The sequence below is a fragment of the Podarcis cretensis genome (assembly GCF_951804945.1).
Source record: "Podarcis cretensis genome assembly, chromosome: 14".
NCBI lineage: Eukaryota > Metazoa > Chordata > Lepidosauria > Squamata > Lacertidae > Podarcis > Podarcis cretensis.
The window spans coordinates 46,977,733-46,992,399 of record NC_137183.1 but is presented as its reverse complement, the minus strand read 5'-3'; the positions used below and the strand labels follow the sequence as shown (position 1 = coordinate 46,992,399).

The following is a 14,667-nucleotide window of genomic DNA, read 5'->3' as shown; positions in this document are numbered from 1 at the left end:
GGTGGTGGGTTTCAGCCCCATGCTGGGCAAAAAGACTCCTGCGTCAGAGGGGGTTGGACTAGGTGACCCTCATGTTCCCTTCCAATACTACAATTCTATAATTCTACTATAATTATATTCTATATATATTTTTTAAATAATATTTATTAAAAAAATTTCCAGAATAAAAAGGAAAGATAGCAAGAAAGAAAGAAAAAACAGATATGATTTACACTTGGTTTCAGTGGCATCTTTCCCGGACTTCCCCCCCCCTCCCCCTCTTGTATTCCATTTCCCTTAAATTGATTCCACAGATTCTTACCCCAAATTTTAAAACCTTATTTGTAATTTTAAATAACCCATTTATTCCAAATTAATTTATCTTATTTATCTTAATGAACCATTTCTCCTTATATTTTATATAATTCCCTAAGATCGACCCCATTTCCCTTCCACGAATTCCCCTATTTTCAAACAACAGACATGAAAAAAAGAAAAGAAAGAAATAATATATAATTTTACAGCCTTTGGATTCCAAATCTCCCCCCCCCCATTCCCCGGTTCCAATCCCCAAAGTTCATCCATTGTCTACTGCCAGCCTGGTGTATCCACGTCTATATCTCAACTCCACTTTGCCGTCTTTTGATAGCTTTTAATTTCAGAAATCCCCTTCATCGATCACTGCCTTGCCGTGGCGAAGGGGCTTGAAGAACTCAGAGAAGCTATGAACTATGCCGAGCAGGGCACCCAAGATGAACAGGTCATAGTGGAGAGTTTTGACCAAACGTGATCCACCTGGAGGAGGAACCGGCAAGCCACTCCAGTATCCCTGCCAAGAAAACTCCATGGACAAAGACAACAGGCATATAAAAGTTATGACGCTGGAAGATGAGCCCCTCAGGTCGGAAGGCGTCCAACATGCTACTGGGGAAGAGCGGAGGGCAAGTACAAGTAGATCCAGAGCTGATGAAGCGGCTGGGCCAAAGCTGAAAGGACGCTCAGTTGCGGATATGCCTGGAAGCGAAAGGAAAGTCCAATTCTGTAAAGAAAAATATTGCATAGGAACCTGGAATGTAAGAACCATGAACATGGGTAAGTTGGAGGTGGTCAAAAATGAGATGGCAAGAATAAATATTGACATCCTGGGCATCAGTGAACTAAAATGGACGGGAATGGGTGAATTCAGTTCGGATGACCATCATATCTACTACTGTGGGCAAGAAACCCGTAAAAGAAATGGAGTGGCCCTCATAGTCAACAAAAGAGTGGCAAAAGCTGTACTGGGATGCAATCTCAAAAATGATAGAATGATCTCGATACGAATCCAAGGCAGACCTTTTAACATCACAGTAATCCAAGTTTATGCACCAACTACTGGTGCTGAAGAAACTGAAATTGACCAATTCTATGAAGACTTACAACAACTTATAGAAGTGACACCAAAGAAGGATGTTCTTCTCATTATAGGGGATTGGAATGCTAAAGTAGGGAGTCAAGAGATAAAAGGAACAACTGGCAAGTTTGGCCTTGGAGATCAAAACGAAGCAGGGCAAAGGCTAATAGAGTTCTGTCAAGAGAACAAGCTTGTCATCACAAACACGCTTTTCCAACAACACAAGAGACGACTCTACATATGGACATCACCAGATGGGCAGCATCGAAATCAGATTGATTATATTCTCTGCAGCCAAAGATGGAGAAGCTCTATACAGTCAGCAAAAACAAGACCTGGAGCTGACTTTGGCTCAGATCATCAGCTTCTTATAGCAAAATTCAAGCTTAAACTGAAGAAAGTAGGAAAAACCACTGGGCCGGTAAGATACAATCTAAGTCAAATCCCTTATGAATACACAGTGGAAGTGAGGAACAGGTTTAAGGATTTAGATTTGGTGGACAGAGTGCCTGAAGAACTATGGATGGAGGCTCGTAACATTATACAGGAGGCAGCAACGAAAACCATCCCAATGAAAAGGAAATGCAAGAAAGCAAAGTGGCTGTCCAATGAGGCCTTACAAATAGCGGGGGAGAGAAGGCAAGCAAAATGCAAGGGAGATCGTGAAACATACAGGAAATTGAATGCAGATTTCCAAAGAATAGCAAGGAGAGACAAGAAGACCTTCTTAAACAAGCAATGCAAAGAAATAGAGGAAAGCAATAGAATGGGAAGAACCAGAGATCTGTTCAAGAAAATTGGAGATATGAAAGGAACATTTCGTACAAAGATTTCCATAATAAAGGACAAAAGTGGAAAGGACCTAACAGAAGCAGAAGACATCAAGAAGAGGTGGCAAGAATACACAGAGGAATTATACCAGAAAGAAACGGATGTCTCATATACCCCAGGTAGTGTGGTTGCTGACCTTGAGCCAGACATCCTGGAGAGTGAAGTCAAATGGGCCTTAGAAAGCACTGCAAATAACAAGGCCAGTGGAAGTGATGGTATTCCAGCTGAACTATTTAAAATTTTAAAAGATGATGCTGTTAAGGTGCTACACTCAATATGCCAGCAAGTTTGGAAAACTCAGCAGTGGCCAGAAGATTGGAGAAGATCAGTCTACATCCCAATCCCAAAGATGGGCAGTGCCAAAGAATGCTCCAACTATCGCACAATTGCACTAATTTCTCACGCTAGCAAGGTTATGCTTAAAATTCTACAAGGAAGGCTCAAGCAGTATGTGGACCGAGAACTCCCAGAAGTGCAAGCTGGATTTAGAAGAGGCAGAGGAACCAGAGACCAAATTGCAAACATGCGCTGGATTATGGAGAAAGCTAGAGAGTTCCAGAAAGACATTTACTTCTGCTTCATTGACTATGCAAAAGCCTTTGACTGTGTCGACCATGGCAAACTATGGCAAGTTCTTAAAGAAATGGGAGTGCCTGATCACCTCATCTGTCTCCTGAGAAATCTCTATGTGGGACAAGAAGCTACAGTTAGAACTGGATATGGAACAACTGACTGGTTCAAAATTGGGAAAGGAGTACGACAAGGCTGCATTTTGTCTCCCTGCTTATTTAACTTATATGCAGAATTCATCATGCGAAAGGCTGGGCTGGATGAATCCCTAGCCGGAATTAAGATTGCCGGAAGAAATATCAACAACCTCAGATATGCAGATGACACAACCTTGATGGCAGAAAGTGAGGAGGAATTAAAGAGATAACAGATCCTGCTCAAATTCATAGTATTTTTCCACTTGCTGCTACTGTTGCAATGTCCCAGCCTCCCTCTAGAGGGAATATGGTAACTTAATTTCTTTCAAAATCAGACCCAAAAGTCAAATAACTTGTTGCCTTTATTTCCAATAATTTATGTCCAAATTGTAACAAATCTAACCAGCAAAGCCATCGTAACAAAGTTCTCTTTTATTTTCCTGCTTTGACAGCTGTCAAAGTTTCTGTGTCTCTTCACCAGTCTCTCATAGCGGATCGTTCCCGGTTCCCAGGGGGGTTGCACTTTAGTTCCCACAAATCAGTCTTCTCCTCCAGCACAATTATTGTAATTTCCCTTCGTGAAGTTAAAAAATTTTTTCAGGTAAACAAGTTCATCTCTCGATCTTAGTTGTCAAATCCTTGCGTTGAGCCATCTACAACAGGGGGGGGTGGACTTCCTTTTTGCACTCCCCCCGCTCGCTCCAAATTCAAAGATCAAATTTCCCTTTTAAGTCCAATCAATTTACTCACGGGTTGTTCCTTTTAGTCCAAATCCGAAATTTTCAAAGAAGAAGTCGTTGCTCTCCGCCGAATGGCATGCGGCTTCGCTGGGCAGGGGGAGCATTGGACTCACAGCACCACACCCCCCGTCACCCGCTCCGCAGCTTTTAAAAAGGCTCCTTCGCGGGTCGGGGGGCGCAAACGGTGCCCGCCGAGTCACCATGGTTTTTGAGGGTCCCCGCGTCGCCGGCATGGCAGGACCCGACCCCTACCCAGCCGACTCCCTCCGGAGCTCGGAGGGAGTCCGCCATTCGGCGATGGCGCCGACCCGGAAGTCCCTATAATTATATTCTATAATTCTACTATTAATCTCTCCCTTCCCTGCCCCTCAGCAGCCCACTCTTCCTCTCCATTCTCCAGCCAAGCCCATTTCTTTGGAGCAATGCTTTTAAGTCTCCCTCTGATCTCCCAACAGGAGAACCCAGTGGTAGTGTAATGGTTAGAGTGCCAGACTAGGGCCTGGGAGAGACCAGGGTTCAAATCCCTGCTCAATTCAGTCACTACAAACTCACTCCTCGCAACATGTCTCCCAGAGCCAGAAGAGACAAGAAAAGGGCGGAGGTTGGCAGTGAGCAGGCCAAGTCTCCAATTGTTGGGTGTGTGTGGAGAAGAGGGGACTTAGGCAGCTGTGGGGAGGTGGGGACCTTCAGTCTCGGCAACCGATTAATAGGACAGTTTTAATCCTTTCACTTGGCCATGAAGCTCACCAGATGACCTTGAGGGCCAACCTACCTCACAGGGTTGTTGTGGGGGATTAAATGAGGAGGGGAGGTCCATGCATACCACCCTTGAGCTCCTTGGAAAGGGGGAAAGGTGTGATATAAATAAATATATAAATGGTGATGATGATGATCATAAATTTAAAGCTTGGGTACCAGCATTTGCTGCTGCATTTTCTTCTTCTCGGCCTGCAGCTGCTGCCCGCGTTCTTCCTCCTCCTCGATCCTGGCCTCCATCTCATGGAGAATCTCCTCCAGCTCCTGCTTCTTGGCGGCCAGTCGGATACGCATCTCCTCGGCTTCTGCGTAGAGCTCCGTCTCGGCCTGGAGCTGCTCCTGAAGTTGGTTCTTTTCTTCAGACAGCTGGCAAAGGACAACAGCAAATGTTAAATTCAGGCAAAGTGGTTTCTTTACCCGAGGGCAAACTCGTTTTTATCCCAAACTAGCAGTTATGCACCCAGCATTGCTCGGGAATTTGAAGGGGAGGAAAAAATTAGCAGAGTTTTGAAATAAGTGGTTGAAATTGGTGCAGTTTTGAAAGCCTCAGTCTTGCTTCAAAACGGCTATCCAGGAATAGCCAAAAATGGCTCCTTGATCTCAGAAACCATCACACACCATTGGGCTGAAATCAGGGCAGGTGTAAAAGGTTCAACCCATCATCATCTTGATTCAAACCTCTGCTTGCATTTGCCTGTCCTAGGGAGCAAACACCAGTTCTGGGCACCACAATTTAAGAAGGATATTGATAAACTGGAATGGGAGCAGAGGAGGGCGGCCAAGAAAATCAAAGGTCTGCAAACCAAGCCTTACGATGGACAGCCTAGGGAGTCGGGTTTGTTCAGTCTGGATAAGAGGAGACTGAGAGCAGGTATGTTAGGCATCTTCAAACATCTAAAGGGCTGTCACAAGGAAGATAGAGCAAGCTTGTTTTCTCCTGCTCTGGAGGGTAGAATCAGAACCAATGGCTTCATGTTACAAGGAAGGTGATTCCAACTCAACATCTAGAAGAACTTTGGGACAGTAGGAGCTGTTTGACAGGGGAACGGTCTCCCTCAGAAGGTGGCGGATTCTCCTTCCTTGGAGGTTTTTAAGCAGAAGTTGGATGGCCATCTGTCATGGATGCTTTGGCTGAGATTCCTGCATTACAGGGGGTTGGACTAGATGAACCTTGGAGTCCCTTCCAACACTATGATTATATGAGCACCTAACCTGACAAGGAAGGATCCGGGCGCTTTGGGTGGAAAGGTCAAGGCACCCTGCAAGCTCACCTGGCTGTGCTTTTGTTCCAGTTCTTTCAACTCGCTCTCGGCTTTGATCTGCCTTTCCTTCACTGCCTTGAGCTCTTCATCTTTCGCCTGCATCTCTTCCTCTTGGCGGGTGACCTGTAGCAGCGGCTTCACCTGAAAGAAGAGAATTTCTATGGTCACTTCGGGAAACACGCTGCCTGACCCCTCAACACACCACCCCCACCCCCCGAAAAAGAACATAGCCGCCTTTCCTAGTCTTTCCCCCAGGGAACCTTTTAATGGGAGCAGACTGGGAGATATAGTCCTCAGAGAGCAGCCTTTGGGAGGAAGGCTGTTGCGTGGCGAGTCCCCCCCCCCCCCCGTGGAAATAATTACACATGACACAATTATTAAGGTTAATGGGCTAAATAAGGCCAAAACTTTATTGGTTACAGGTGATGAGCGGTATTGGCTTAGGCATTGGTCCTAACCAACTATATCCGGCTTCAGCCTGTCCGCTTGAAGTCCCGGAAGGGTTAACCACCAGTAGGGGGAGTCCTGCTGATGCACATCAACTAGGAACTCCCCTGGGGTCACCGCTAGGGGGCGTGCCTTAGGCCCTCACCACCCTAGGCTTCGGACAGGGCCACGCCCCCCAGAGTCCTTTATCACACTACCTTTCAATATGCGGGGCAAGTGATGACTCTACCTCCCCTCTTCCATCTACAGAACAATACCAATGCCTAACCGCCAATACCAAGAACGTTGTGATGATTTGCTATGAGGTAGGCGAAAACCAAGTGGCTGGTGCCAATTTGCAAAGTGGGGAAATTCCTACCAGGCCCCTCAACGGCGACCAACCAAGGTCTATAGCAAGGTCAAGGAACGAAAAACTTATAGGGCAGGAGAGTGGGAAAAACAGGAACAGCTGGCAGGCAGCAAAGAGGGAGATCTCCGGCCGTGTCCTGGTTTAAATAGGGCAGGCCACACACCCAGAGCCAACCGATTGGCTGGCCAGGAGGTGACGCGACCGGGAATCCCCCCAATCGCACGTTGGCTGGGTTCCAGCTGCCGCGCGCGTGGTGGGGCCGCAACTCCACCTCCTCCAATGCCCTAGGTAGGGGCAGCCAAGGAAGGCACCTACTTTGGTGAAGAGTCTCCACCACTGCCAGTTCCTCAGCTTCAGGTAAGCAGCACAATTCCTTTGGATGACCTTCATGGCAGTTAACTGCTGCTGCCTCTTGGCAAAAGCCCTGACCAGAAAGAGAGAAAAATACAGTCAAATCTCGGTTTTTGAACGTATCCACTGACATACATTCCGGGTTTCGAACATCGCAAACCCGGAAATGCTTTGGTTTTCAAACATTTTTCAGAACCCGAACATGCGAGGCGGCTTCCGCTGATCTCAGGAGCTTCCGCCAAGTTCAAGATCCCATGCCTAGCTGGGCACCGTGCCACGGAGGTGATATTTAGGCTTGTTTGGGCTAGCTTTTTTGGTTTTATTTTGGTTTATTTGGAGTTCTCTTGCAACCAATTTGATTTTGTGACTGTGCGGAAGCCAGCGCTGAGTGAAATGGATAAAAGCTGCAAAGCCAAGAGAATGGTTAACATAATAATAATAACATAATTGGTGGCTTCCAACAAAATATTAAAATACAGTGGTCTGTTAAACATTAAAAGCTTCCCTAAACAGGGTTGCCTTCAGATGTCTTCTAAAAGCCTGGTAGTTGTTCTTCTCTTTGACATCTGATAGGAGGGCATTCCATAAGGCAGGTGCCACTACCGGGAAGGCCCTCTGCCTGGTTCCCTGTAAGTTCACTTCTTGCAGGGAGGGAACCACCAGAAGGCCCTCAGAGCTGGACCTCAGTGTCTGGGCAGAACGATGGGGGTGGACCAAGGCCGTTTAGGGCTTTAAAGGTCAGCACCAACACTTTGAATTGTGCTCAGAAACATACTGGGAACCAACGTAGATCTTTCAAGACCAGTGTCATGTGGTCTCAGCGGCCGCTCCCAGAACAACATTAGATAGTATCATTAGATAGTAAAAATTATGTCAAATTGCTCTTTTAGGGCTTGGTTTTAAAGGCCTGGAACCAATTAATCCATTTTGCATTACTTTCTATGGGAAATCGCGCCTCAGCAACTGGTACAACACATGCATGCCAGATATCTGTTATACCCTCACAAAAGCATGTTGGCATGGGACAGTCTTAGTGTTGTGTCCAATGCCATCCTGCTCAAATGTCCATTCATTTCAGTGGGTCTGCTCTGAAGATGACTAGCCTTGAATACAACCCTTTCTCCATCCGGGTAGAACACCCCACCCAGCTGCGTATAGGGAAGAGCAATTTTGATCAGCAAAATGTCCAGTAAAGGGGACTTTATTTGGGGCTTCTGGTTACAGGAACACACCCATCAGGTGTCTGCAAATGCATACTGCAAATAGTCTGCCCTGGAGCAGGAGCTGAAGTGGGAGGAGCCTGGTAGTTTTGCAGACTCTCCCTTCTGACAATGCCCTGCCCCTTGCAGACTGGCTTGCTTGCATGAGCTGTTCAAAAGCTCTCTATCCTTTCGGTGGGCCCATTACACAGGGCACCTAAAGGTAAAGGTAAAGGTACCCCTGCCCGTACGGGCCAGTCTTGACAGACTCTGGGGTTGTGCGCCCATCTCACTCAAGAGGCTGGGGGCCAGCGCTGTCTGGAGACACTTCCGGGTCACGTGGCCAGCATGACATCGCTGCTCTGGCGAGTCAGAGCCGCACACGGAAACGCCGTTTACCTTCCCGCTGGTAAGCGGTCCCTATTTATCTACTTGCACCCGGGGGTGCTTTCGAACTGCTAGGTTGGCAGGCGCTGGGACCGAACAACGGGAGCGCACCCCGCCGCGGGGATTCGAACCGCCGACTTTTCGATCGGCAAGCCCTAGGCGCTGAGGCTTTTACCCACAGCGCCACCCGGCACCTGGTCCAGCAAAATCACACCACTTGTGGGAGTGACCATGCTTGATGCTTGTGATTCTGCACCTCCCACCCATCCTAAGGTTTTGTTTTGTTTTTTTGGTTGCTCCTTGGGAAACAACCGTACTTTCTTGCCAAGTAGCCTCGGGATTGAGCCTGGAAAGTGATGATGACGTCTGTGATCTTCAGGTCCCTCTCCTCTTCCAAATGAGCCAAGACACCGGTTCTGAAGAAGATCTTGCTCTGCCCAATCCTATACAGGTTGGGGTCAAGTTCCAAGGCTTTGATCTATAGGGGTGGGAGGAGACAACAACTTGTAGTGTTCAATTAAAAACCAGACATAAGCTAACCCTCCACATAAGCTTTGTGCGAGCAAATCGGGACGGATGCTCAATAAACGGATCAGTGTGTGTGTGTTTTTACACGGCATGTATTTATTTATACAGCATTAGAGCACCACTGTATAAATGAATTCTGGAATACAGGGTGTATTTAAAAGATACGTCCCAAAACACAGAGTTGGCCCAGAGTGGAGAAAATGAAACATCTTAAGGGAAACCCTGGAATGCAGAGAAAAAGAAGGAAGAAAACAAAGGAGAAGAGGTGAAAGGAAATCCAGTCATGTTGGAATGTGGAGCAGGAAAGTAACAGAAGACAAGAGTCATGCAAACAGGGACATATAGCAAAGGGTGAAAAGGCTTTGCTCACCATAAGTATACATGCTTGCTTTCCATCCATAAATCCTTTCGGAATGGCATTTGCAGCAAGAATTTCATAGCTATGGGCAAAGCACATTGAAAATAGCACTGAATTCTGCAACATCTGAATACAGGCGTGATCCAAATCATGTAAATCCTTGGGTATGAAACATGTACCATGGAATAAAATGTATAGTGTCTCTCGCGTCTGAATTACAATTTATCCGTGAAGCTATTATTGTCCATCTTTATTTATTTATTTATTTATTTATTTGCACATTTTTGGGGAGAATCCCTGCTAATTTACTTCTTCCATTAGTTTGCGGTTTATCTAATTTGGGTTTTGCAACTCCATTCATATATCCAGCTGATATAAGAGAAATGCAGATTAGGTAAAAAGTTAATCAAAGTATATCAGACAAAAATGGGTAAACTGGGAGAAAAGCACACTAAAATGCTGATGAATTCTTCGTAAAATAAAAAAAAAGGATAAACGTGGAGAACTGAAGATTGGGAAAAGGAGAAATTGAGGGAAACAAAAACTGACAGATTTGCCTGTTCCTAATTAAACCCTTCGATAACAATCCTGAGTTCCGATCCATGGAACAAACTGATAGCAACAGTGTTCTTGCACAATTCCCATTCCTTTCAAAAGAGTTGATCTTGGTGAATTGGAGCCTACAGTTTCATTTTGAGACCATCCATACTCCTGTAGTTTTGTCATGCTGCAGGAACCCAAGCAATTTGCTCCTGCTCATGTTCAAGTCATGCAGCCCAGTCACTGAGATGCCTAGACCCAGGTCTGATTTGGGAAACTCTTGCACAACATCTCCCCCCCCCCCAAAAAAAAAAACAAACAACAAAATCCTTATCGCTCCTTGCAAGCCTCTTACCGCTGGCGGAATTCCTGGAAGACGATTCTGTTAGGGAAACCCTGGCGACAGATTCGGATCCCTTCCAAAACACCATTGCACCTCAGTTGCTCCAAGACCAAGTGAGCATCTAGCTTTCCGGCCTGTAAAACAGGGAGACGTTCTTTTATAATTCCATCACCCAGCATAGGAAAGGGGGCAGGAGGGGTTTGCAAAATGCCCATTTTTACACTTCTGGAATATATAAGTGAATAAGCTTCAAAGCCAGAGCAGAGAATTCTGTCTAGAGGCTTTTCTACACTAAAAACTAGTGGTTCTGAAGGAGCAATTATGTGAACCATAGTTTGGCAAAATGATGGGATTCCTCCATTAAAGATTCTCAGCTTTCCACATGCACAGTGGAAACTAGTCCATTAGGGCAGGGGTGGGGAATGTCTGGCCACGAGGCTGTTCTCCCTAAACCGCACACTTGTTCCGCACCTGGCATCATATGTGGCATCGAGTGCGTGAGCTCCTGACTGTTCCTGTCCTAGAGTAAGACATGCTTGCTGATGGGCAAGAATTGCTTTGTTCCAATAGCAACAATTTGTTTCCAACTGGAACTGCTACTAAAGTGGAGAGTAAAGTAAAGTAAAGTAAAGTAAAGCAGATGATACCCAGTTCTACTGCTCTTTTAAATCAGAACCAGTGAAGGCGGTGAAGGTCCTGTGTGAGTGTCTGGAGGCGGTTGGAGGATGGATGGCGGCTAACAGATTGAGGTTGAATCCTGACAAGACAGAAGTACTGTTTTTGGGGGACAGGAGGCGGGCAGGTGTGGAGGATTCCCTGGTCCTGAATGGGGTAACTGTGCCCCTGAAGGACCAGGTGCGCAGCCTGGGATTCATTTTGGACTCACAGCTGTCCATGGAGGCACAGGTCAAATCTGTGTCCAGGGCAGCTGTTTACCAGCTCCATCTGGTACGTAGGCTGAGACCCTATCTGCCTGCAGACTGTCTCGCCAGAGTGGTGCATGCTCTGGTTATGTCCCGCTTGGACTACTGCATTGCACTCTACGTGGGGCTACCTTTGAAGGTGACTCGGAAACTACAACTAATCCAGAATGCGGCAGCTAGACTGGTGACTGGGGGCGGCCGCCGAGACCATATAACACCGGTCTTGAAAGACCTACATTGGCTCCCAGTATGTTTCCGAGCACAATTCAAAGTGTTGGTGCTGACCTTTAAAGCCCTAAACGGCCTCGGTCCAGTATACCTGAAGGAGCGTCTCCACCCCCATCATTCTGCCCAGACGCTGAGGTCCAGCGCCGAGGACCTTCTGGCAGTTCCCTCATTGCGAGAAGCAAAGCTACAGGGAACCAGGCAGAGGGCCTTCTCGGCAGTGGCGCCCGCCCTGTGGAACGCCCTTCCAGCAGATGTCAAAGCGATAAACAACTACCTGACATTCAGAAGACATCTTAAGGCAGCCCTGTTCAGGGAAGTTTTTAACGTGTGATATTTTACTGTATTTTTGGTTTCTGTGGAAGCCGCCCAGAGTGGCTGGGGAGGCCCAGCCAGATGGGCGGGGTATAAATAATAAATTATTATTATTATTATTATTATTATTATTATTATTATTATTATTACTCCCCAGGTCTCTCCCAGACAAGGTTCCCGACTCCAAAGGCCACATCCTCTCACTGGTCCTAATCTGTACCCTCCCCTCAAGTGGGGAAACCCAGCCAGATGGATTGGGTATTCTTCTTCTTATTAGGCTTCAGGTTTCATTTTTATTTTGGCGAATTACATGGCTGCTTTCTAGTTGCTGTCTTTTCGATTTTGAAAACAGTTTGGTTTAATATTATCGTTGTGGTTTCAGTTTCTTGTTCTCAAATTGCTCTGGGGGCTTTTCTTTTTTAAAAAATTGCTTTTTATTAAACTTTTCACAAACAAAAATAAAACAAAATAAAACAATCTTTTACAGTCATCATTTTATGTCATGTTATTTACACTGCGTATATTCACGCCCAGACTTCCTTCCTTCCCGCTTCGGTTTTCTTAATATATGTCTTCTCTTGTAGATTCTTATTCACCTTCCATACACATCACAGAATTTATATCAACCCTACTGTAGTCTTTAAACTTCTACAGTTAGATCTTATATATGCCACAAATTTACCCCACTCTTCTTCAAACTTTGCCCCTTTTTGGTCTCGAATTCTGTAGGTCATTTTAGCTAATTCTGTATACTCAAAAAATTTAGCCTGCCGTTCCATAATTGTTGGGGTCTCCTTTAGTTTCCATTTTTGAACTACCAGTATTCTAGCTGCTGTAGTAGCATATTGGAATAGTTTATGGTCCTGCTCTGGGGGCTTTTCTGAAGCATAAACAAATACAGTGATACCTCTGTTTTCGAATGTCTCCGTTGATGAACATTTCGGTTTTTGAACGGCGTAAGCCCAGAAGTAAATGCTTTGGTTTTTGTACACACTTCAGAAGTCGGACATGCCACATGGCTTCTGCTGAGTGCAAGATCCTGAGGCCTAGCTGTTGGCTATTGAGTTTTCAGTTTTCAAACATTTCAGAACTCCAATGGTCTTCCAGAATGGATTACAGTGGTGCCTTGGTTCTCGAACTTAATCTGTTCCAGGATTCCCAAAACCTCTTGAAAACCAAGGCATGGCTTCCGATTGGCTGCAGGAGCTTCCTGCACTCAAGTGGAAGCCATGTCAGATGTTCAGCTTCCAAAAAACGTTTGCAAACCAGAGCACTCACTTCCGGGTTTGTGGCGTTCAGGAGCTGATTTGTTCAGGAGCCAAGCCGTTCGAGTACCAAGGTACCACTGTACATTCGAAAACCGAGGTAGCACTGTACTTGGAAAAGGAGTGGATGTGCTCACTCTCGGTGCCAGCAGAGTACTGACCCTTTTTTCGTGATTCGGGATGATGCAGCGGACGAAGTTGGGGCTGGTGTTCCTCAAGGTGGTCATGAGCTTTGTCAGCTGCTCCTTGTACAGCTGCCCAACCGTTCGGAACATGCCCTTCTTCGTCTTGGAAGCGCTCGGGAGGGAACTCTCCGTCATCTTGGCCATCTGGTCCAGCCCCACAATGCGGTCCACTGAAACAAAGCCGAGACTATACATTCAGCCTTTAGAGGAAGCCTTTAGGGGCAAAGGAGCTGCTTGACGTGAAGAAGGGGCTATGCTCAATGGACGTTGTTGCACGCTTCATGCCCTTACCATCTTTCCAGAGATCTGCCACAAACTTCTCGGAGGACTGGTTCAGTAAGGACGTCACGTTGTCATTCAAGGGATCCATGTTCTTGGTGAGCCAGGCGGTGGCATTGTAGTTAACCTTCCAGGAAAAACAAAAACCCAGCATGTGTGAGTCACTGCAAGTTGTCACTTGGCAACTTCCAGCAGGGGTAGATCTGGGTAATATGGCACCCTGTAAAAGGCGAAAATTTGATGTTTCCCGCAGCCCTACCTCAGAGGTCAGCAACCTAAGGCCCATGGGCCAGAAGCAGCCCATGAGAGTCACTTAACCGGCCCATGAGCCTGTTGACATTTCCATTCCACCTTAAGGAACAGGCATGAGATTGTTGCATGTCACATGTCTGTTTACATTCCAGCACAGTATGCTGGGAACTTCCGTTTGTGTATAGCTTTTGCTGTTCTCTCTGTATCAGTACATGTTAAAAGGTAAAAGGTAAAGGTACCCCTGCCCATACGGGCCAGTCTTGACAGACTCTGGGGTTGTGCGCCCATCTCACTTAAGAAGCCAGGGGCCAGCGCTGTCCGGAGACACTTCCGGGTCACGTGGCCAGCGTGACATCGCTGCTCTGGCGAGCCAGAGCCGCACACGGAAACGCCGTTTACCTTCCCGCTGGTAAGCGGTCCCTATTTATCTACTTGCACCCGGGGGTGCTTTCGAACTGCTAGGTTGGCAGGCGCTGGGACCGAGCAGCGGGAGCGCACCCCGCCGCAGGGATTCGAACCGCCGACCTTTCGATCGGCAAGTCCTAGGCGCTGAGGCTTTAACCCACAGCGCCACCTGCGTCCCAGTACATGTTAGTTTATTTTATTTCCATTTTTTGTATCATTTATTAAGAATAAATAAATAAATATTTTTTTTAAAAAAAAAGAAAGAAATTGTCTATTCGGATGCCCCTGTCCCGCTCCTTACCTTTCCTGCGTAATGAATGATAGAGAACTCTGTTTTGTCCTTGAGTTGCTTCTGCTTTTGGAACTTGGGGTGGTTGCCTTGTTCATTACCCAGCTTCTCCACGAAGGAGGTGTCCGTGGCCTTGGGGAACCAGCACTCCTCGTCCAGCAGGGCCAGGACACCAGGAGGGTTATTCTGAAATGGAAGAGAACAGAACATCATCAGATCACCTCTCGGAAGAGACCTTTCCAACATACTGGGCGTTGACTGCTGAAATTTACTGTTGTGCCGGTGTCCATTTGGTAAAGAGCTGGAAAGAAAACAGTGCTCATTTGTTTAGAGGAGGAGTGGGAAGTCTTGGAGGGGGG

The 14,667-nt window shown here is 46.6% G+C and overlaps 1 protein-coding gene across 4 annotated transcripts in view; it reads right to left on the bottom strand.

Moving 5' to 3' along the window:
* MYH11 (myosin heavy chain 11) overlaps nucleotides 1-14,667 on the bottom strand; it is a 99,281-nt gene that overhangs the window by 29,144 nt on the left and 55,470 nt on the right. For all 4 annotated transcript variants that reach the window (XM_079953656.1, XM_079953655.1, XM_079953657.1 and 1 more), the window contains 9 exons: nucleotides 14,321-14,494; nucleotides 13,375-13,489; nucleotides 13,060-13,253; nucleotides 10,183-10,304; nucleotides 9,300-9,369; nucleotides 8,719-8,879; nucleotides 6,780-6,888; nucleotides 5,678-5,809; nucleotides 4,566-4,772 (listed from right to left, as the gene is read on the bottom strand). In XM_079953656.1, coding sequence (XP_079809782.1) covers nucleotides 4,566-4,772; nucleotides 5,678-5,809; nucleotides 6,780-6,888; nucleotides 8,719-8,879; nucleotides 9,300-9,369; nucleotides 10,183-10,304; nucleotides 13,060-13,253; nucleotides 13,375-13,489; nucleotides 14,321-14,494 — 1,284 coding nt within the window. The remainder of the gene's footprint in view (nucleotides 1-4,565; nucleotides 4,773-5,677; nucleotides 5,810-6,779; nucleotides 6,889-8,718; nucleotides 8,880-9,299; nucleotides 9,370-10,182; nucleotides 10,305-13,059; nucleotides 13,254-13,374; nucleotides 13,490-14,320; nucleotides 14,495-14,667) is intronic.